Source organism: Ornithorhynchus anatinus, chromosome 20 (assembly GCF_004115215.2).
Source record: "Ornithorhynchus anatinus isolate Pmale09 chromosome 20, mOrnAna1.pri.v4, whole genome shotgun sequence".
Lineage (NCBI taxonomy): Eukaryota > Metazoa > Chordata > Mammalia > Monotremata > Ornithorhynchidae > Ornithorhynchus > Ornithorhynchus anatinus.
The window spans coordinates 21,190,950-21,212,687 of NC_041747.1; the positions used below are offsets into that span (position 1 = coordinate 21,190,950).

Sequence of the window (21,738 nt, forward strand, 5' to 3'; positions counted from 1 at the left end):
CTGCCACGAGAGGGCATCGAAGTAGCTTAGGAACTTTCTCAAAAGCATCATCTCATTTTTATTAAAGGGAACTGGCCGTTGTTTTTCCAAGTGGGCCGGAGAGATGGAGGAAGCAGGGAGGCAGGGCAGTGGCTTTTGGAATTCCCAGGGTCTGTTTATGAGAGGTGATTCAGGATTCTGTCTGCAGATCTTTAGGGATACCATCATAGGAAGTAGTCCCAGCATGGCCCAGTGCATAGAGCATGGGCCTGGGAGTCAGAAGGTCATGGGTTCTGATCCCGGCTCCGCCGCTTGACTGCTGTGTGACCTGGGGCAAGCCACTAAACTTCTCTGGGCCTCAGTTCCCTCATCTGTAAAATGGGGATGGAGACTGTGAGCCCCATGAGGGGCAGGGACTGTGTCCATCCCAATTTCCTTGTATTTACCCCAGCGCTTAGACCAGTGCTTGACAGATAGTAAGCACTTAATAAATACCATCATTATTATTATTATTATTAATTCCGCAACGGCCCGACGGGTGTATGTCTTTTTTTTTTTTTAAACGGTAGCTGTTAAGCCCTTACTATGTGCCTGCCCCTGTACTAAATACTAGGGTAGACAATAAGTAACCAGGTCAGACACAGTCCATGTCCCATATGAAGCTCACAGTCTTATTCCCCATTTTACAGACACCGGAACTGAGGCACAGAGAAGTTAAGTGATTTATCTACGGTCACGCAGCACACACGAGGTGGAGCCAGGATTAGAACCCGTATTCTCTGACTCCTAAGCCTGTGCTCTTACCACTGAGACATGCTGCTTCTCCTTCTGGGTTATCTCTCATCTGGGTAGTCAACACTATTTAATCTTCGGACAAGGATTAGGAAAGCTTTCTCTTTCATCTGGCTTTCTAGGCAGAAAATTCTGGGTCAGCCAGGGCAATGCGCTGCCGGACTGCTACCCGAGGGACGTCAGCATTCCGGGCTTTCCAAAAATGGCATTTTATAACCAGCAGACAAGAAAAACCTACTTCACTGAAGCTTACAACTACTGCAGGTATGATTCTATAGTCCTGGACTGAAACTTGTCCTGATGGGAAGCCTAGTGCAGCGTAAAGTGCTGTGTGAGGTGTAACGCTGTTTGAACTGTAGCGTGAAATGTTGTGGGAAGTGGTGGTGGGAAACGTGATGTGAGGTACGGCAGGGAGCTGCTGTGCGAGGTGGCGTGTTAGATGTTGTGTGAAGTGCAGTGTATACTGCAGTGAGAAATGTAGTGGGAACTATGATGTGAAGCAAAATGGTACTAAGTGCAGTTTGTAGCACAATGTGGCAGCGTGCCTGTGGCGTGAAGCTCAACAGAGCGGACTTCCCGACTCTTCCACCTGCAGCTAGTTTCGGGAGGAGCGTTTGAACCAGAACAGCATTCAACTCTCAGGAAGAGAATGAAGAGGCTTCCCCTTCTTCTGATAATGTATGTGCTACTGGGTCAGGGAATGTGTCACTTATACTCTCCCAAGCCCCTAGCACAGTGCTCTGCACACGGTAAGCGCTCAGTAAATACCACTGAGTGACTGAATCTGTCGTACCCTGGGACCCAACAGCACAGAATAGAGAAAAACACAGCATTTGTTCAGGTAGTGACTTACAGTACTGGAGAGGGCTACGGAGTAACTGAGAAAGAGTATTGTTTGTTTTGGTGTCTCAGGACCAGTTGGAATGAGCAGATCTGGAGTCAGAATTTGGGCATGAAGAAAAGAATTTGCTCAGTTTTCATAAAGCCTAGTTAGCTGAATTCAAATTCTGTGTTCTATGCATTGCTGGGATGGATAACGTTTAACTTCGGTAAAAGGGTAATGAGTATCGAGGGTATTCTTCCTTTTCCATGTCTCGACCAGCTCTGTTTTTAAATTAAATAAAAAGACAATACTAATAACAATAATTGTGGTATTTGTTCATGTGCTCAGCACTAGAACATCAGATCTAATACATACCCTACCCCACACCAGGTTCACAATGAAAGAGAGGGAACAGATATTTAGCTTGCTGAGAAACAGCATGACCTAGTGGACAGAGCATGGACCTGGGAGTCAGAAGGATCTGGGTTCTAATCCCAGCTCTGCCACTTGTCTGCTGGATGACTTTGGGCAAGTCATTTCACTTTTCTGTGCCTCCATTTCCTTGTCTATAAAATGGGGTTTGGGACTATGAGCCCCATGTGCGACATGAACGGTGTCCAACCTGCTTAATTTGTATCTACAGCAGTGCCTGACACAAAGTAAGTGCTTAACAAATACCATTATAAAAACACCTTTCATTTTCCAGATGAGGAAACTGACACACTGAAGCAACTATCTAGAAAATTCAGGATTTTACAAAAACTCCCAGCTGATGTACCCATATAGCTGAAGCAAAAGGGTTCTCATGGCATGAGTAACCAGAATAATCATCCTAGTTCTCCACTTGGCCTTGCTAAGGTAGGCACAAGTCACAAAAATTCAAAAACTGTGTTTCAAGATAAAGTAAGTACACCAGGGAACAGTTTAAATGAAGAATAAAACACACTTACCAAAGGATGCAAAAAAAACCCCACAAAAAACCAGGGAAACTGGGAAATCAAAAGAATTAATTGTAGATAAAACAGCCTGAATTGGTGCCTAATAACTGTGTGCTGTTTTTTTTTTCATTTAAAAGGAACTTTGAACACTATGACCTTGGAAATGATGCAAAACAATTCCCCCAAACTAAGAACGGGAGAACATTCATAAAGAAAACTAAAGAAATGCCAATGGTTTCAAGTTGGTAGGTGACAGGAAATCTAGATCCCAGAACACTGAAGGTGATGAAGAAAGCAAAGTTGAAAATTTTCTGGAATCGCCAAATTCAGCACCTTTCCCGGAAACCCCAAATGGACAGCGAATGCTCTAACTCACAGGTAGCATTTTATCAGAATTTTAGTCAATTCATTGCAGTGACATAGATGGATGGTGAAAAAAAAATTGCCTTCATGATTTCATTTTCTTCTATCTTGCATTAAAGAACTGTGAACTTCACACAGGACCGCAAATAAAACACTGTCAATGGTGCAGTTAAGGAAGCTCTGAAAGTCTGGAACAATGTGTTTCCACTCACTTTCTCCAGGATTTATGTAGGCAAAACTGATCTAATGAGGTGTTTTGCTGTTGGAGGTAAAATATGAAAATTGCACATACATGCACATGTATACCACAAACACACCTAAACCACTGCACATGCAAAAGTGTTCCCTTAACTTTGGGCAACCTTGGATCTAATCATGCTCCACCTTTTTATGGTATTTGTTAAGCAAGTAATAATAATTGTGGTATTTGTTAGACGTTTACTTTGTGCACCAACAACCGTACTAAGCGTTCATTCATTCAATAGTATTTATTGACCGCTTATTATGTGCAGAGCACTGTACTAAGCGTTGAGCTGGCTACAAGCAAATCGGGTTGGACACAGTACCTGTCCAACATGGGGCTCACAGTTTCAAACCCCATTTTACAGATGAGGTAACTGAGGCCCAGAGATGTGAAGGGACTTGCCCAAGGTCACACAGCAGAGAAATGGCAGAGCCAAGATTAGAACCTTTGACCTTCTGATTCCCAGGCTTCCCTATCCAAATCTGAATAGAGACATCCCTCGCAAGTTAAAGGAAATGGAGATCAGCTAAAATAAAAAGTCGTGAATTTTACTTCATTCTCATACTGTCCAAGCTAATAGACCATTTTACAGTGACCACATTCAACTCTTATCATGGCTTTCAAGTTGACCAGACTTTGGAGAATATTTCACAGTACCAAGGTGTGTTAAGTCTAAACAGGAAGTGGCCCTGGTGATTCATGACCCAGTCAACTATTACTATTGGGTGCTTTTTATGGGCTGAAACCTGAGGTTGAGAGCAAAGACCTGATGAAGTGTACAGATAAAAAGACTGTATCCATAGGCCCTAATCAGTTTATGGCTCTTTCTTCAGGAGGGTCCGATTTGAAATTGAGAAATATTAGATATGATAAAAGACCAAACTCCCTGAAGAAAAGTTAATTCTTTTTTTCTTCAGTTTGATTTATAAAGATCAGATATCTTTGACCTCTCTCCCGCTTCTATTATTTTAATAAATCTTTCGTCAGGCTGTCTTTTTCTTCAGACGGTAACCTACTAGAGGGCCAGAAATGTGCGACTTGCTTCTAACATACCCTCCCAGGTGCTTAATACAGTGCTTAGCACTCTGTAGGTGCTCAACAAGTACTATGGATGGATGATGGAGATTCTGCAGAACTCAAAGCGAATGTGTTTTGCACTTTCTCTCATAACGAGATTGGTGAAGGCGCTCTTGACAGGTTCATTTGCGATCTTATATCTTTATCATCATCAGGAGCCTGTTATTGAGCGTCTGTAAGGTTATAGCAGTTCAGACACACCCAGAAGAGCAATCGGTCTCTTTCTGACTACAGACAGACACAACAGTTAAGCCATTACAGGCCAAAGGACACTTTTTTTTTTATACTTCCCTGAATGTCAAGAAAAAAGAATGTTGCGGAATCCGAATTAGAGGCGTCATCCCTCAAGGACTGTGTAGATAAGACTGGAGCAGGAAGGCATATAAAACCCAAACAGACATTGAATAGCTCAATAAACAGATATTTCATCCATGTTGCTTAATTTTCCCTGGTGAGTCAGAAGAATATACATCCCTTTCCCCCATTTTCCGCTTCACAAACAGTGAATACAAATTAATTCCATACAAGAAATAAATACCAGATAGGAGCCCAGAGATAGGAGAAGAAGTAAGAAGATAAAAGCACAAGAAATAATAATAATATCTGTGGTATTTGTTAAGCACTTACTCTGTTCCGGGCACCGTATTAAGTGCTTGGGTCGCCACAAGGTGATCGGTTTGGACACCCTGTTTTACAGATGAGGTAACGGGTCCAGAGAAGTAAAGTGACTTGCCCAAGGTCACACAGCAGACAAGTGGCAGAGCTGGGATTAGAACGCATGAGGATAATCAGACTGCATCTGCCCACAGTCTCAGGAAAACCAGGCATTTCAACCCCATTTTATTGTTATCCTCATACTCTACTCTCCTAAGCACTTAGTACAGTGATCTGCACACAGTAAAAAATGTGCTTGAATGAATGAATGAATTTTACAGATGAAGAACTTGAGGCTCAGAGAGGTTAGTGGCTTGCCCTAAGTCACAAAGCGGGCAAGCGACATAGCTGTGATCAGGACTCAGGTCTCCTGACTTCCAGTCCTAAGCTTTGAACACTAGACCATAGCTGCTCTTGCAGTAGAAGCAAGAGGAAAACGGTCAGTTAGAAGCTTCTGGCACTCCCTTTGTTATTTTTTTCCTTGAGGGTCTGTCTTTCCCGTCACACCACCCTCACACCCCCTGCTTCTTTACTCCTGACTTCTGAGTCGGAAACCAGAGAACACCAGCCTGTGAATCAGGACACCTGAAATCTAAACACAACTCCACCACTTGCCTGCCGTGTGACTTTGGGCAAGTCAGTTAACCTCTTTGAGAATCAGTTTCCTCATTGTAAAGTGGGGGTGAAATGCTTGCTCTCCCTTCCCCATAGACTGTGAGCTCCATGTGGGACAGGGACTGTGTCTAACCTGATTATCTTGAATGTTCCCCAGTGCTCAGGACAATGCCAATATTATTATTATAATTATTTCCTTTACACCTATCTCCAGGACTTAGTACAGTTCTCTGCACACAGTAAGGGCTCAATGAATACAATTGAATGAATGAATGAATGAATGAATATTCCTCAAAATGATACTTTCTTCTCTGAAATGGTGAGCAAAACAGCTAGTCATTCAGACAAACCTCAGGCACCCATAATATTTTTTACTATATCCCATTTGCCTAGGGAAAGTATTCAACACGGCAGCCTCTGTTTCATTTGCAAAAGGACATTTTTCTCTTGAAAACAACACAGTGCCGTTTCTGAAAGTATTTAATTTCCCACACATTTGGGATGATCTTGATCCCAGTCAACGTGTCCTTGCTGAGGGTCCCCAGGGAGCAGAACCCTGCCTTAGGTTTTAGATGAACATCTATTCTGACTGACACAAACCTGAACATATATTTTTTCCATTCAATTATAATTAATAAGCTTTTATTGTGTACAGAGTACTGTATTAAGCACTTGGAGAAAGTACAGTACAACAATAAACAGTGATATTCTTTGCCCACAATCAGCTCGTGGTGTTGAGATGAGCTCGCAATCTAGAGATTGTTTTTTGAAAACGTTCTCCAGGATTGGAATTCCCACGGCCTCCGATGGTTGGTTAGTTGTCCCAGGAGAGGTCAAGAAGTTCTTCCTTCCGTCTGACTGAATTCTCTCCTGTTCCCGTGGATGTCCATTTCTGCCTACAGACATGGAAAACAATGTTGCAGATTTTAACGGCAGGTCTGAAGCTTGACATGCTCTTCCTTCACCCATTATCCTTCTCTCCTCCGCTCTACCAACCCCAACCTCTCAGAGAAAGTCTTTTCCATCCTTGAAACCATTTCCATCACTCTCTCTGACCCCTCTCCTGCTATTTTCTGGATCCTCTATGTGTTACCTCCATTTATACATCTCAGTTCCACGTTGGCTTGGTAGAAATGGCAGGAACTGTGCATCGTGTCTATTCTGATTTTCAGAATTTTCAGCTGTACTTGGGCTCAGCCCATCTCTCCCCTTCATGACTTTATGTGTGTTTATCACTCCTCCCAATACTTCCGTCCTCCTCCCCTCCCCACCCCAGGGCACTGGGCAAAGAGAATCATGTTTTGGGTCTAAGTCTTTGACTCATATGAGAATTTCTAAAACTTCTCATGTATTCTCAATGATGAATTGTTTTTTTTTTTTTTCCTTTAGGGGATACACTGTTATTAGGACTTGAGAAATACTCATTTCCCTTGGGTCCAACCCACTCACCACGTGACTGTGGCTGTCCGGATTCAAGACTTACTTGGCACGTAGTGAGTGATTAATCAATGCCAATATTATTATTATAATTATTTCCTTTATACCTATCTCCAGGACTTAGTACAGTTCTCTGCACAAAATAGGCTTTTGCCACATCAGAGCCCGTTGTTGGGTAGGGATGGCCTCTATCTATCTGAGGAGAGAATAATAATAATGTTGGTATTTGTTAAGCGCTTACTATGTGCAGAGCACTGTTCTAAGCGCTGGGATAGACATAGGGGAATCAGGTTGTCCCACATGGGGCTCACAGTCTTAATCCCCATTTTACAGATGAGGTAACTGAGGCCCAGAGAAGTTAAGTGATTTGCCCACAGTCACACAGCTGACAAGTGGCAGAGCTGGGATTCGAACTCATGACCTCTGACTCCAAAGCCCGTGCTCTTTCCTCTGAGAGAAGGGATTAGTCAGTTTCAATCAACCAATCGGTGGTATTTGTAGAGCGCTTACACTGTGCAGAGCATTATGATTTAATAATATTAAGGTGGACGCCCAATGCTATGGTAGATCAAGACTTCACAGCTGTCAGGATGGGGAAATAGCTTCACTTACTTCAGTGTGACAGTAACATGCCTCATGGAGCTATGACAAAATCACCTGTAGTAATAATTGTTGTACTCGATAAGTGCCAAGTCAAGTCAGTCAGTCGTTTCTATTTATTGAGTGCTTAACAGTGTAGAGAGCATGTACTATGCCCTTGTGAGAGCACAGTGCGACAATATAACAGACACATTCCCTGCTCAAAAGGAGCTTACAGTCTGGAGGGGAAGAAAGACATTAACATAAATAAATAAATTGCAGATATGTACGCAAGTGCTGCGGGGCTGGGTGGGGTTGATGAATAAAGGGGCAAGTCAGGGTGACAAAGAAAGGAGTTGAATAAAAGAAAAAGAGGGCTTAATCTGGGAAGGCCTCTTGGAGGAGGTGTGCCTTCTATAAGGCTTTGAAGGGGGTCAACATAATGCAATGAGATCCCGTGACAGAGCGGTATTTTTTTTTCCATCTGGCCATGCTGTTTCGGAGACATGGTAGTTCTAGACCTCAGGCTACCAAGTCTGGAAAGAGGTGGATCAGAGGAACTCAGCTGGAGCTTATGAGAAAAGTTGTCACCCAGTGGAAAGAGCAGGGGCCTGGGAGCCAGGTGAGCTGGGTTTTAATCCTGGCTCCACCAACTGCCCACGGTATGTCCGTGGGCAAGTTATTTGACTTCTCCATGCCTCATTTTCCTCACACTAAAATGGGAATTAAATAACTGTTCTCCCTCCCCTTAGATTGTAAGCCCCATGTGGAACAATGACTGTGCCTAATGGGATTATTTTGTATCTACCCCAATGCTCAGGACACTTATAAACATTGGCACATAGTAGACATAGTATGAGCTTAACGAATACCACTAATATTATTATTACTACTAATATTACTTTTGCAACGTCTCCTGTGCTTTTCCAACCTGTACTCCAGTATTTAGTACAGTGCCGGGCACGTAGTAATGCTTAACAATCACCATTAAAAAAAATCAGTTTGTCAAAGACTTCATATGTCCAGATAACTGGGTTTTCCAGATATTCTGAGTCCAGACTTTACTGCAATTATTTTACCTGATCCATGTAATTTAGCTCATTTTGATGGTATTTGTAATTTGCCTATAAAGAAGCACTGTATCTTGAGCAACATAAAATTATTGCGCTCTCCAAGGAAAGGAAAAGGAAGGAGAATCTGGGTTCAATTTTGAATCCCCCACAACTTTGATAAAATTGTTGGAGTTGGCAACAAACTGCAACTGCTTTAGATAAGATACAGAACTTCTTATGCGATTTCTAAGTATTTACATGTAGTCTTACTGTGAAAATAATTTTTAGGTTCATCCATATATGGGGCTATTTGCTTGATGAACATTCACTCTCCTAGAATCCAGCCTGAGAAAACAAAAGTAGCAACCAGTAGGCAGTGCTTATTAGCAAGTTAAAAAGGGTAAGTCAACAAAGTTGAACTACGATTGCATCTCTGCCCTCCTGGGTTCCTATGGCAGTACCTACTACAGTCAACTTTCCTCCCTCTGCCAGGTCATTATTATTTCCTGCATCTTCATCACTGTTATGGATATCATCATCCTCACCGTCAGAACGATTAGGCAGATTTTTTGCTGTCTAGTGAAAGCCTCCCGGCTCTGACCTCTCCACTTCCTCAAACTGAGGAATAGTCTCCATCTATTGCTTTGGCCCTAATAATGATAGTAGTAATAGGAGCATTATCATTATTATTATTATTATTATTAAGTGTTAACAATGTGTAAACTCTGGGCTAGACACAAGGACAAGGACAGGAAGGACAAGGGTATTGATTCGGACAAATATTTCTGGCCTACGGTGAAAAGGGCAGTGGGTACACAACCAGTCAGTGGTATTTGGTGTTGTATTGTACTCTCCTGAGTGCTTAGTACACTGAACTGCACACAATCCTCAAGTACTCAATACCTCTGAATGATAGGTTAGTGCTCACAATCAATCAATCAATCAATCAATCAGGATTTCCCTTTCCTGTAAAAAGCAATAGGGAGCTACTGGAGATGCTTGATGTTTGTTCTATAATGCAAGTTCTAGTTGAAAGGTAGAGTTTCCAACAGATGGGGAAACACGGGATTCTGATCTGGTCTGAGTCAAATGGAAGCTCGTTCTATATTCTACGTTCTGAGAAGCAGCATGGCGTAGTGGATAGAGTCCGGGCCTGGGAGTCAGAAGGGCCCTTAATCTCAGGTCCATCACAGATCTGCTGTGTGACCTTGGGCGAGCCACTTCACTTCTCTGGGCCTCAATGACCTCATCTCTAAAATGGGGATGGAGACTGAGAGCCCCATGTGGGAGGGGGACTGTGTCCAACTTGTAAGCTCGTTGTAGGCAGTGAATCTCATTGTTTGTTGTTTTGTACTTTCCCAAGCTCTCAGTCCAGTGTTCTGCACACAGCAAGTGCTCAATAAATACAAGTGAATGAATGAATGAACTTGTATCAGTTAATCAGAGGACGGGGCCTGAATCTAACAAGAGTCTCACCAGGATGGGTACGGAAGGGAAAGTGGGGAATGGGCAGGAGCATTTCTCCAACGAGTGTGTTTATGTGTGTGGAGGGGATCGGGAGAGGAAATGGGGTTTAGGGTGAGTTTGCTGCTTTTTAACCCCCACCATCTGCCCCAGACAGGGCTAGCAACAGCCTCGTTGTCCCACACCCCTCTAGGGACTGACCTGGTTTCACCAGAGTTGCCCCCTGGCTCCTGGGAATATCTCTGCTCTGGCAGGAACCTCTCATCTTGAGTAGCAGCATGGTCTGGGGCTAAGGTCAGGGTGTCAGGAGACCTGGGTTCTAATCCTATCTCCGTCACTTGCTACCTGTGTGACTTTGGCTAAGTCACTTAACTGCACTCCAGTGCTTGGACTTGTAGCAAGCACTTAGCAAATATCATTTTGTTACCATTTTTATCTAGTGCCCAGGGACATGTTCAGGGAAATACCCAGGAGGAAATGAAAGTCCCTGGAAGGGTAACCTCAATCTCTATTACAAAGTGTGAGCCAGACACGAACCTCTCCCTAAAATACAAAGTAGGTCAATAAAATTTAATTTCCAAAGCATCACCCAGACACAGAGAGAAGAAAGACTTCACTCTGGAAAGTCTATTCAACATCGGGGTTTTATCCTACACTGTGCCTTATTAGATATTAATCACGATGTGGTTTCAACACCGGGCAATTTGGATTAACCTGATTTGACTCACAGTTCTGATGAATATTCAAGCTAATCAGGGGATGTTAGGAAAGAGGAGTCAGATGTCTACTGACCTGATCTGACCACCGAGGGGTATATATAGAGGGATGTTTCATGAGAGACGTGAATCAGAGAGCAGTCAGGTAGCGAACCTCGGTGTCACGCTGAGAAAAAAGCAAGTCAAAATGATGAGCATTTTAGTTCTGCTTCTGCTCCAAGCAACAGCTTCTTACGCCTTCCCTGCCAACCTAGAAACAGAGAAGAAAAATCAGCAGCTTGTCCAGGTGAGATTAAGGAATGTGTTCTTTGTCTACTTTCAACACCTGTGATTCAGTTTGAATTATGTGCCGGAGGGACAATTTTTATCACTTTCAAGGTTTTCAAGAAATGAAAATCTTCATCTCTTGAGCCTCTGCTATATGAAGGGACAGTTACTTGGTTAAAATACCTTAGAAGCAGGTCAAAGGAATAGGATTCTTACCTATTTGACTGAAATTTCCGTTGATGCAAAGGCAGTCGTACACCTCTTTCTTTATAGGGCACTATAAAAATGTCCCATCACCCAGAGATGAATCTATTGTACCTGGATTTGTAGTTCAGGTTCAAAGAGGAACATCTTAAGAATAAAGATGAAAAGTGGAACTTAGTTTTGTTGAGGGCTACCTTACAACCCTGTAAAAGCTGAGAATTCTATTCTATTCCTTAGCTGCGTATTAAGATTTGACACCTAATGTTTACTTACGTTTTATCATTCATTAGAATTATCTAGAAAAGGTCTACAATTTAAAAAGCCTCGGGCAGCTTTCTAAGGAGAAGAGTGCTAACTCAAAATGGTCAATCCTTAAAATATGTGTTTAGATTCGATAGCTAATGCCTCCGTGTGTTTAATCTCTCATCAGAATTATCTGGAAAAGTTCTACAAATTGAACGGCAATGAGGAACTTTCCAAGGGGAAGAGTGCTAACTTAATAGATGAAGAGATAAAGAAAATGCAGGCATTCTTCCATCTGAAAGTGACCGGAAAGCCAGATGCCGAAACTCTGGAAGTGATGAAGCAGCCCAGATGTGGTGTGCCAGATGTGGCTAGATTTGGTGTTACTACAGGAAATCCCAAATGGGATAAAACAGAAATTACTTACAGGTAACCTTGCAGGGTGGGAAAATATCTTCAGGGATAAAGGCAAGAACAGTGTGGCCTCGTGGATAGAGATGTATCCTACTGAAAGCTCACCTCCTCCAAGAGGCCTTCCCAGATTGAGCTTCCCCTTTTCTCTCTGCTGCTTCTGCTCCCTCTCTGCTCCCCCTCCACCCTCTGCTCCCTTCCCCCCTTCACCTCCACTCAGCTAAGCCCCCTTTCTCTCTGCTCCTCCCCCTCTCCCTTCCCCTCCCCTCAGCACTGTGCTCATTTGTGTATATTTTTATTACCCTATTTATTTTGCTAATGAGGTGTCATCCCCTTGATTCTATTTATCGTGATTATGTTGTCTTGTTTTGTCTGTCTCCCCCGATTAGACTGTAAACCCGTCATTGAGCAGGGATTGTCTCTATCTGTTGTGGAATTGTACATTCCAAACGCTTAGTACAGTGCTCTATGCATAGTAAGCGCTCAATAAATACTATTGAATGAATGAATGAATAGAGGACGGGCCTGGGAGTCAAAAGGTCCTGGGTTCTAATCCTAAATCTGCCGTTTGCCCGCTGTGTGACTTTGGGCAAGTCACTTAACTTCTCTATGTCCCAGTTACCTCATCTGTCAAATGGGGATTAAGACTGGTTGTCTCATGTGGGATAGAGACTGGGTCCAACCCAGTTTGGTGTGTTCACCCCAGTGCATAGTACAGTGTCTCACACATAGACAGCGCTTAACAGATACCATAATTATTATTCTTAACTGGCACATGCTCCTCTTTGATTTTAAGGATTGTGAAATATACAAGACATCTGTCCAAAGCCGATGTAGACATGGCCATCAAGAAAGCGTTTCAAGTCTGGAGTAAAGTATCCCCCCTGACGTTCACCAAGGTCTGGAAGGAAGAAGCTGATATCATGATCTCATTTTTCTCTGGAGGTAATTGTGGTCTAAGGATGTCAGCTTTCCTCAAATTCCACTGCCGTCAGGTGTTAAAGGGATAAAACTCTGTTTCTTTTTGTTTCAGACCACTATGACAATTCTCCTTTCTACGGCCCTGATGGAGTCCTTGCACACGCTTTTCCACCAGGGAAGCTTATTGGTGGAGATATTCATTTTGATGAAGATGAAACCTGGACAAAAAGCCATCTGAGTGAGTGAGCAAAGTATTTTCAAGTTTTTCTTATGTCCTGTGATAATAGCAGGGAGGGAGAGAGGGATAAGGAGAGGGGGAAGAAGAGGGAGTTGTTAAGAGGCCTGAAACAAAAGGTACAGAAGGATACAGTGCTGTGTTTTTTCCACAATTTCCTAGAATAGTTTAAGTGGGGAAATCTGTTTAAGCATCTGCTAGAACCCCTTGCTAAATAGAGAAGAAAAGATGATCCGAGGCATTCCTGGAGGGGAAAATAGTCAATCAATCAATCTCCTCCACGCGTCTGCAGTGTGACTTTGGACAAGTCACCACTTCTCCAGGCCTCAGTTCTCTCGACTGTAAAATGGGGGGCCTCGGTGTGCCTTAGTGGCAAGGGCACAGACTTGGGACTCGGAGGTCATGGGTTCTAATCGCGGGACCGCCACTTGTCTGCCGTGTGACCTCGGGCAAGCCACTTAACTTCTCTGGGCCCCCGTTACCTCATCTGTGAAACGGGGATAAAATCTGTGAGCCCCACGTGGGACAACCCGATCACCTTGTATCTACCCCAGAGTTTAGAGCGGTGTTTGGCACATAGTAAGCGCTAAACAAATACCGTCACTATTATTATTATTATGTGGGACATGGATTGTGTCCAACCTGATTAACTTGGATCTACCCCAGGATTTAGTATAGTGTCTGGCACATAGTAACAAATACCACTGAAAAAACACAACACAACACAAAACTTCATCCCCAGTCAACGTAATGAGCAGGCAGGACTGTGGTAGAGGAGCAGTGCCCCCTGGTGATTCCTGGCATGTCTCCTGGCCCCGCTGGGGAGGATGAGAAAGCTTCCTTTCCATCAGTAGAGGATCCAACATGGAAATGAAGTGACAAGGTTTTCTCCCCCAGCCTCTGCGTGGGCCTGCCAAACAGGCCCTCCTTAGAAACCCTCCTTAGGAGGGAGGATTCAATCCTCGTTTAACCGTGAAAAGAAAATACCATTCACATATAAACACTGAGAACAGTCACATGTGTCCTGGATGAGTTCTATCTGCCTCCAAATGTCTCAGCCAGAAAAGCGGAGAAATTGTTCTTTCCAGTAATCCTGGATTCCTTCATTATGCTTTCCAAAAGAAACGGGAATGGGTTTTTTTGTTGTTCCCAGATAAATCAAATTCATGTTGGGAATTTCAGACATAGAGCCCGGAGCATAGGAGTCAGAGGGTCCTGGATTCTTATCCCTGGCTCTACCCCTTGTCTGCAGTGTGAACTTGGTCAAGTCACTTAACTTCTCTGTGCCTGGGCGACCTCATCTGAAAAATGGGAATTTATATTCTGACCCCGACATGGGACACGGACTGTGTACAACCTTATTAGCTTGGATCTACCCCGGTGCTCAATATAGTGCCTGGCACATAGTAAGAGTTTAGCAAATACCATTAAAAAAAGACCGGGATGATGAAAGGAATTCAGGAAGTGTTCTGTAGCTCTCTCACCTCACCGCTTGACACCCCAAGGACCTCGAGTACCCGATAAGCTAGTAGACAAAAATCTTCGTTCGTTGATTTTGTGTCTGCACCTGACTGGCATGTCCGTTTTGATGGTTTTGTTTTTTTTCAGATTACAACTTGTTTCTCGTTGCTGCTCATGAAATCGGCCATGCCCTTGGTCTTGCTCATTCCCAGGATATAGGGGCTCTGATGTCCCCCGTCTATTCGTACATGGACATCGATCCCTTCAAGCTTCCTCAGGATGACATCGATGGGATCCAGAAAATCTATGGTAAGGGGAGAGAGCCTTGCCCTGCAATTTCTAGCTATATATGTTCCGCATTGGGCTTCCGCTCTGATTACCTTGTACGTACTCCGGCTTTTTGCAGAGTGCTGAGCTCCTACTATAAGTTTCATAAATATCATTATTATTGTTAGTGTTAATTTGAGCTTTTTTCCCCCTCTTTTAGGACCCTCAAAAAGTCCCATCCAGCCAATAGGACCTGAAACACCACAACAATGTGATCCTATGCTGAAATTCGATGCTATCTTCACACTCCGTGGAGAAATTATGTTCTTTAAAGATAGGTAAAAAGACCTTTAACCTTCCTTGAAGAGTTTAGTTTCAGAGGAATTTGTCGTTCTAATATTATCAGTGGAGAAGCTTCCTTTTCAAAATTACCAACGGCCCCTAGAATCGGACATAGTCCAAGTAGGGTGGGAGAGAAGGAACCATATAATCAGAAAGAGATTTGATGACAGGATTCCCAAGAAACAGAACAGCGCTTCTATTCCAGGTATGCATAGCAGACTAAGAAGATTTTTCGGTCAAATCTTCAGACAGGAATATTGAGCTATCTTTCCTCCAGTCTCTCCCTGCTAGTAAGATTTATACTGAACCTGGTATAATCTTACCTGAAATGGTCCCCTTCCCCTCCCAAATCTGGGTCATACTGCATCAGATGATTGGCAGATGGCCAAATGAATCAGATCTCATCTGCCGGTGCCAATCAGAAGATGTGATGCATGAGTGTGTCGTAAATCAACCCCTTCAAGTGAGTGAAGGATGATGGATTGGGGGCTTCCAACTGCCACATCCCTTTCATGTACCCCTTGGCATTAGAGGATGCCCTAGTGACAAAAGAGAGTCAACGCTTAGCCTTAAGCGGTTAACTTTGTAACCTGGAAGCAACTTGCATTTCTGATATTTTTACTGCTACTCCGACTACCTGTTTTCACTTTAAGATATCGCTGATTACTCCAGTTGTGGCAGACAGGCATGGGAGGAAAACTAAGGATTAGGTTCAAAGAAGAACTTCAGAAAAAAATGTTTAGGGAGTGCTCTGAGATGTAGAAGTGTGTGGTGGGGGTGGTGGTATGTGAGAGAGTTTTCTAGGAATAGGAGAGAAACTGAATTTCCTTTTAAGACTGTTTAAAATTAAATATGAAACCCATCTTTTTCAAATCAGGTTCCTCATGCGCAAGCACCCCAGTAATCCTGAGGTTGATCTGCATTTCATTTCTGCACTGTGGGCCAGTCTGCCATCTGGGATCGAAGCGGCCTATGAGAATTCCGATAGAGATGAGGTGTTTGTGTTCAAAGGTAGCCAACTCTCTTTACCTAGTGCTTTCCGAGAGGAATTTATAATAGGATTCAGGTGGGTTTTTTTGCTCCATGATTTGCCCACAAATTTCCAAGTAATCCAGCTTCATCATTAAGTCAATTCCATCTACCATGGGGGTGATAAAAATGTAATCGGATATTTACTTTTCTGGATCGGGGTCAAATCAAATGACTGAAAAGCAAATGATTGAAGCAAATTTCACCAGCATCAGACATTTCTGTAACAAGGGATAGGGTGAGTTGTTCCCACACTTCTGAGAGATCCTGTAAGACCACTGTTGTTGACCACTGATGCGTGAAAGTGAGATGCAGACAAGTTAAATGATTTGTCTGAGGTCATAAAGCAGACATGTGACAGAGCTGGGATTAGAACCCACATCCTCTGACTCCCAGACCTGTGCTCTTTCCACTGTGGGACTGAGGGTGGGGTGAATATCAAGTGCTTAAAGGGTACAGACCAAAGTGTATAGGTGACACAGAAAGAAGGAATAAGGGAAATGAGGATGTAATTAGAGGTGCCTAATGCTTAAAGGCAAACTGGGTCCCTTTCACTTTTTGGCTATGTTACCGTGTGGCTAAAGGCACATGTAAATAAACCCAATTTCTCCTTCATTCTTACTGCCCCATACAAGTCTTTGAGCTTATATCAGGAAGTAAAACCATGTAGCTTCCACCTGTGTAGGGCAGGGAACGTTAAGGTGTTCATTAGCCCAGAGGCAAACTTCCATTCCATTAGAAAAATGGAAGAATCCAGTCTGGAATTTCTCAAAATAAGTTATCCTTGCAATCCACCACCTCAGAAAAGAGCCTTAATTGAAAGTTGGGATTATTTGAGGAATATTATTTTATTATTTATCATTTGATCTGGCTTAAATCTTAACCTAGCTTGCATCATCATATCACCATCATGGTATTTAATGAGCACTTCCAGAGTACCAAGAACTGTCCTAGGCAACCGGGAGAGTATGAGTAGCAGGCACATCTTCCCTGCCCTCAAGGAGCTTAAGACAGACCAACAGAGAAGTAGGAAAGTCATTTGTGTGCTTTGTGACCTTGGACGAGTCACTTCAATTCTCTTTGCCTCAGGTTTCACGACTCTAAAATGGGGATTAAATACCTGTTCTCCTTACTATTTGGACAGGGACTGTGTCCAATCTGATTAGCTTGTATCTATCTCAGCACTTAACACTTAGTAAACACTTAACAAATATCATTAAAAAAAGGCTGATGATAAAGATTGAGGATAGAAATGAAATATATATGGAAGGGTGGTTTTGGGCTAAGGTGACCTGGGAGAGGGGTGTTGAAATGGAGGAGGTGGGGTGGTAGGAGGGTTTAGAAGATGGGGAGAGCTTTCCTTTCATTTCTGTCATATCTGAAATTGGGAAAATATAAAGAGGAGGCAAAACGTGACGGCAGACTTGTGTTCACAGGCAACCGCTACTGGGTCCTCAAAGGGTTTGATGTGATGCCAGGATACCCCAAAGAGATCTACGAGACCTTCGGCTTTCCAAAAACTGTTAAGAGAATTGATGCTGCCTTTTATGATGAGATAACTGGAAAAACCTACTTCTTCGTAGGTCAGAAGTACTGGAGGTAAAGACTATGCTTGGGAGAGCCGGGAGACACTGTTACTTTTAAAGGAAAGGTATTCAGACAAATTTCATCCCCGTGATGTTACGGCAGCCATAAATTGCCACTGAACAGGACACTTGAGCTACCTGTAGTGTTTAGGACAGTGTTTGGCACATAGTAAGCCCTTAAAAATGCCATTATTATTATTATTCTGCCCAAGACAAGTTTCAATCTCCTTTAGTGGTTTCCCCTGAATGAGCCAAATCGGGAAGAACAGAGTGCTTCACACACAGTAAGTGCTCAGTAAATATCACTGATTCATTTATTCATTCAATCAGATTTATTGAGCGCTTACTGTGTGCACAGCACTGTACTAAGCGTATGGGAAAGTACAGTGCAGCAATAAACAGTGGCATTCCCTGCCCACAGTGAGCTCAAAGTCCAGATAACCAGCTCACAGGGAGGGGAGGAGTTAGTATTTGGAGTTAAGAATGTCAAATCTTTGAGGGTGAGGATCATGTTTACTAACTCTACCGTCCCCTCCCAAGAATTTAGTCCAGTGCTCTGCAGAGATTAAGCTCTCGATAATCGATTGATTGACTGATAGATTTTCAGATGAAAATGATGGTGCCAAAAACCTAAATTAGGGTTTCATTTTCTTTACCGGAACTTATGCTTTAAATGCTTTCTTGGATCAGATATAATGAAAACAAGCAATCTATGGACCCAAATTTTCCACAGCCGTTAGCCTTCGGCTTTCCGGGAATTGGCAAAAAAGTCGATGCTGTCTTCAAGGACCAAGGTAAGTTCCAAACACTTTCCTAAACTATAGAAGTAGTATGGCCTAGTGGAAAGAGAATAGGCCTGGGAGTCAGAGAGCCTGGTTTCCAATCCCTGACTCCGCCACTTGTCTGCTGTGTTACCTTGGGTAAGTCCCTTTGGTTCTCTGTGCCTCAGTTGCCCTGTAAAATGGAGATTAAGACTGTGAGCTCTATGTAGGACAAGAACTGTGTCCAACCTGATTAGCTTGTACCTACCCCAGCACTTAGTACAGTGCTTAGTACATAGTAAGTGCCTAATGGAAACCATTTAAGAAAAATAGAAAGACACTTGAATTCCACTGGTATTTTTTGGTGACAGGCTAAGGGAATGTCATAGACAGAGAAGTGACAAATCATCCAAAAATTAGGCAAATCAGTACATCAATTTATTTCTCTTTTCAGACTCTGTCTACTTCTTCCAAGGAACGCGCCAGTATAAATTTGATTATGAAAAGAAGAGAGTCTTGACCCTTCTGAAGACCAACAGTTGGTTTAACTGTTAGACAACGTGAACATCCACTGTTACACAGGCAAATTAAAAATGCAGTTTTTAAAACTAGAAATATATTCTTCTGAAATGTTAAATTTCTCAGTATTCAGTATTTTACTATATTTACAAAATGTCTTTGTACGTTCTTCATGTTTTATAGTTCAATTTTTCATATTTTAATAGACTTTATGAGACTTTTTTAGCTTCCAAACTGGCAATAAAGTGTTTTATATTGGAGATTTAAACATGGTGGTGTACTATCTTTAATAGCAGAATGAAAAGCCATGAAAAATAACACCTCAGTCCTCTTAAATACATTAATTCTGCTCTTCCACTTGTTTGCTGTGTGACCTTGGGAAGTCACTTCACTTCTCTGGATCTCAGTTCTTTCATCTATAAAATGGAGATTAAGACCTTGAGTCCCCTTTGGGACACGGACTGTTTTCAACCTAATTTGCTTATATATACCTTAGCACTTAGTAGGGTGCCTGGCTCATAATAAGTGCTTACCAGTTACCAAATAATAGGCACAGTTTTGAAGTCAGTTTTTCAAGATGGAAACTGAAACGAAGCAGATTTTCAAGACATTAATTATGCGAGGATATTACAAATTTCAAAAGTGAAATGATGACAGTTTCATAATTAAATGATAATAAGGTACTTGCTAAGTGCTTACTCTGGGCCAAGAACTGTATTAAGCACTTAGTTCCTCATCCCCTCTCAGGGGGCACCTGGAGAGTTTCCGGTCCTCTACCAATCTCGGCTACCGGAGGGAGAGTCAAGCAGAGGCCTGTCCATTTCATTCCTAGCTTGGCCAGTGGCTAGCGAGTGGCAGGCAATCTGCTACAAGTCAAAACTCACCTTTGCTGGGCAGCAGCGGCAAGGGAGAGAGTCGAGGGCGGAGACGCAGGTTTACTGCGCCGAAGAAGGCCAGGGTAAACCGCTTCCAGATTTTGACCAAGGAAACTCTATGGATCCATTACCAGAATGATCGCAGATGGAGCTGGGTCATTCTGGGAGAGAGGTGTCCATGGCATCACTATGGGTCAGAGATGACTCAACAGCGTTAGACAAGACAGTACCACAGTGCTTAGTACAGTGCCTGACACATAGTAAGCTCTTAACAAATACCACTATTATTATTATTATTATCGTTATTATTATTAATATATGCTGCACATTTTAAAAAATAATCGTCAGATACAGTCCCTGACCCACACAAGGCTCACAGTGTAAGGGGGAGGGAGAACCGGGATCTTGTCTCCATTTTAAAGATGAGGAAACCGAGGCCCAGAAAAGTCAAGTGACGTGCTTGAGGTCACAGAGGAGGCAGGTGGCAGAGCTGGGATCAAAACCCAGGTTCCCTGGCTCCCAGGTCCATGATTTGTTCCATTAGGCTGAGTTTCTTTCCTAAAGAAAGATGGTATTTATTGCATGTGACTGGATAAAGAGTCGACACGGTGACCTTCACTGTAAACTACCTAATTCATGCAATCGTATTTATTGAGCGCTTACTATGTGCAGAGCACTGTACTAGGCACTTGGGAGAGTAGACAATAGAACAATAGACACATCCCCTGCTCACAGCGAGTTTACAGTCTAGAGATTAGTACAGTGTTTAGTCCAGTGCTCCGCACAGAGTAATAAATACCTATCAGAGCAATCTGAGCCATCCAGAAGAGAGAGCCCAGAGAAATCTAGCCCAGCTGGTTTCTGCCCTACTCAGGCTAAAGGGAAGTCAACAAGGAAGCTAGTTCATCCGGTGTGGCACACTCCTGGGGCGATTTCAGATTCAGTGGGTGTTGACAACATTGTTTCCCCGACAGGAAATGATAGTAACAGCAGCAGCAGTCTCGGCAGTAGCAATCTTCTTCCGAACATGTGATTAGCAAAAGGACGAGAGGGTTCCAGAGAGTTATCAGAGTGTTAATCTAGCACTGCGCGCTGCGGGGAGGAGTCTGAAATTCGCTACGCTTTTCCGTTTCTTATACCCTGCGAAACTAGCGTCCTCCTCTCCCTTTACTAAACCCCAGTGCTTAGGAGGATGTGTGGCACAGAATTGAGATGGCATTTGTTAAGCGCTTGCTATGAGTCAAACACTATGCTAAGAATTAGGGTAGATACATGCTAATTGGGTGGGGACAGTTACCGTCCCACTTGGGGCTCCCAAGGACAGGTATGGAATCCCCATTTTGCCACTGAGGAAACTGGGGCCCAAGTTAAGTGACTTGCCACGGTCACATGGCAGGCAAGAAGTGAAGCCAGGATTAGAACCCTGTTCCTCTAACTTTCATTCATTCATCAATAGTATTTATTGAGCGCTTACTATGTGCAGAGCACTGTACTAAGCGCTTGGGATGAACAAGTCGGCAACAGATAGAGACAGTCCCTGCCGTTTGACGGGCTTACGGTCTAATCGGGGGAGACGGACAGACGAGAACAATGGCAATAAACAGCGTCAAGGGGAAGAACATCTCGTAAAAACCGATGGCAACTAAATAGAATCGAGGCGATGTACAATTCATTAACAAAATAAATAGGGTAACGAAAATATATACAGTTGAGCGGACGAGTACAGTGCTGTGGGGATGGGAAGGGAGAGGTGGAGGAGCAGAGGGAAAAGGGGAAAATGAGGCTTTAGCTGCGGAGAGGTAAAGGGGGGATGGCAGAGGGAGTAGAGGGGGACGAGGAGCTCAGTCTGGGATCGCCTCTTGGAGGAGGTGATTTTTAAGTAGG

At 43.2% G+C, this 21,738-nt stretch overlaps 1 protein-coding gene across 2 annotated transcripts; it reads left to right on the forward strand.

Moving 5' to 3' along the window:
* Positions 1-963: 963 nt before the first annotated feature.
* On the forward strand, positions 964-19,240 carry LOC100078975 (interstitial collagenase). Of its 2 annotated transcripts, none has more exons than XM_039914933.1 (10): positions 964-1,035; positions 11,635-11,876; positions 12,655-12,803; positions 12,892-13,017; positions 14,623-14,784; positions 14,963-15,080; positions 15,962-16,095; positions 17,550-17,712; positions 18,390-18,493; positions 18,915-19,015. In XM_039914933.1, the coding sequence occupies exons 2-10, from the start codon at positions 11,725-11,727 to the stop codon at positions 19,013-19,015; spliced, it is 1,209 nt and encodes a 402-aa protein (XP_039770867.1). In that variant the 5' UTR covers positions 964-1,035; positions 11,635-11,724. The 2 variants fall into 2 exon arrangements, with proteins under 2 accessions (XP_039770867.1, XP_001509119.4); XM_001509069.4 differs by lacking the exon at positions 964-1,035 and adding an exon at positions 10,921-11,019 and having other exon boundaries at positions 18,915-19,240.
* Positions 19,241-21,738: the final 2,498 nt, after the last annotated feature.

Coding starts and splice junctions, on each gene's coding strand:
- LOC100078975 (XM_001509069.4), top strand. CDS start 10,921: ATGATGAGCATTTTAGTTCTGCTTCTGCTCCAAGCAACAGCTTCTTAC. Junction 13,018..14,622: donor CTGGACAAAAAGCCATCTGA/GTGAGTGAGCAA, acceptor GTTTTTTTTCAG/ATTACAACTTGTTTCTCGTT. Junction 18,494..18,914: donor TGCTGTCTTCAAGGACCAAG/GTAAGTTCCAAA, acceptor TTCTCTTTTCAG/ACTCTGTCTACTTCTTCCAA.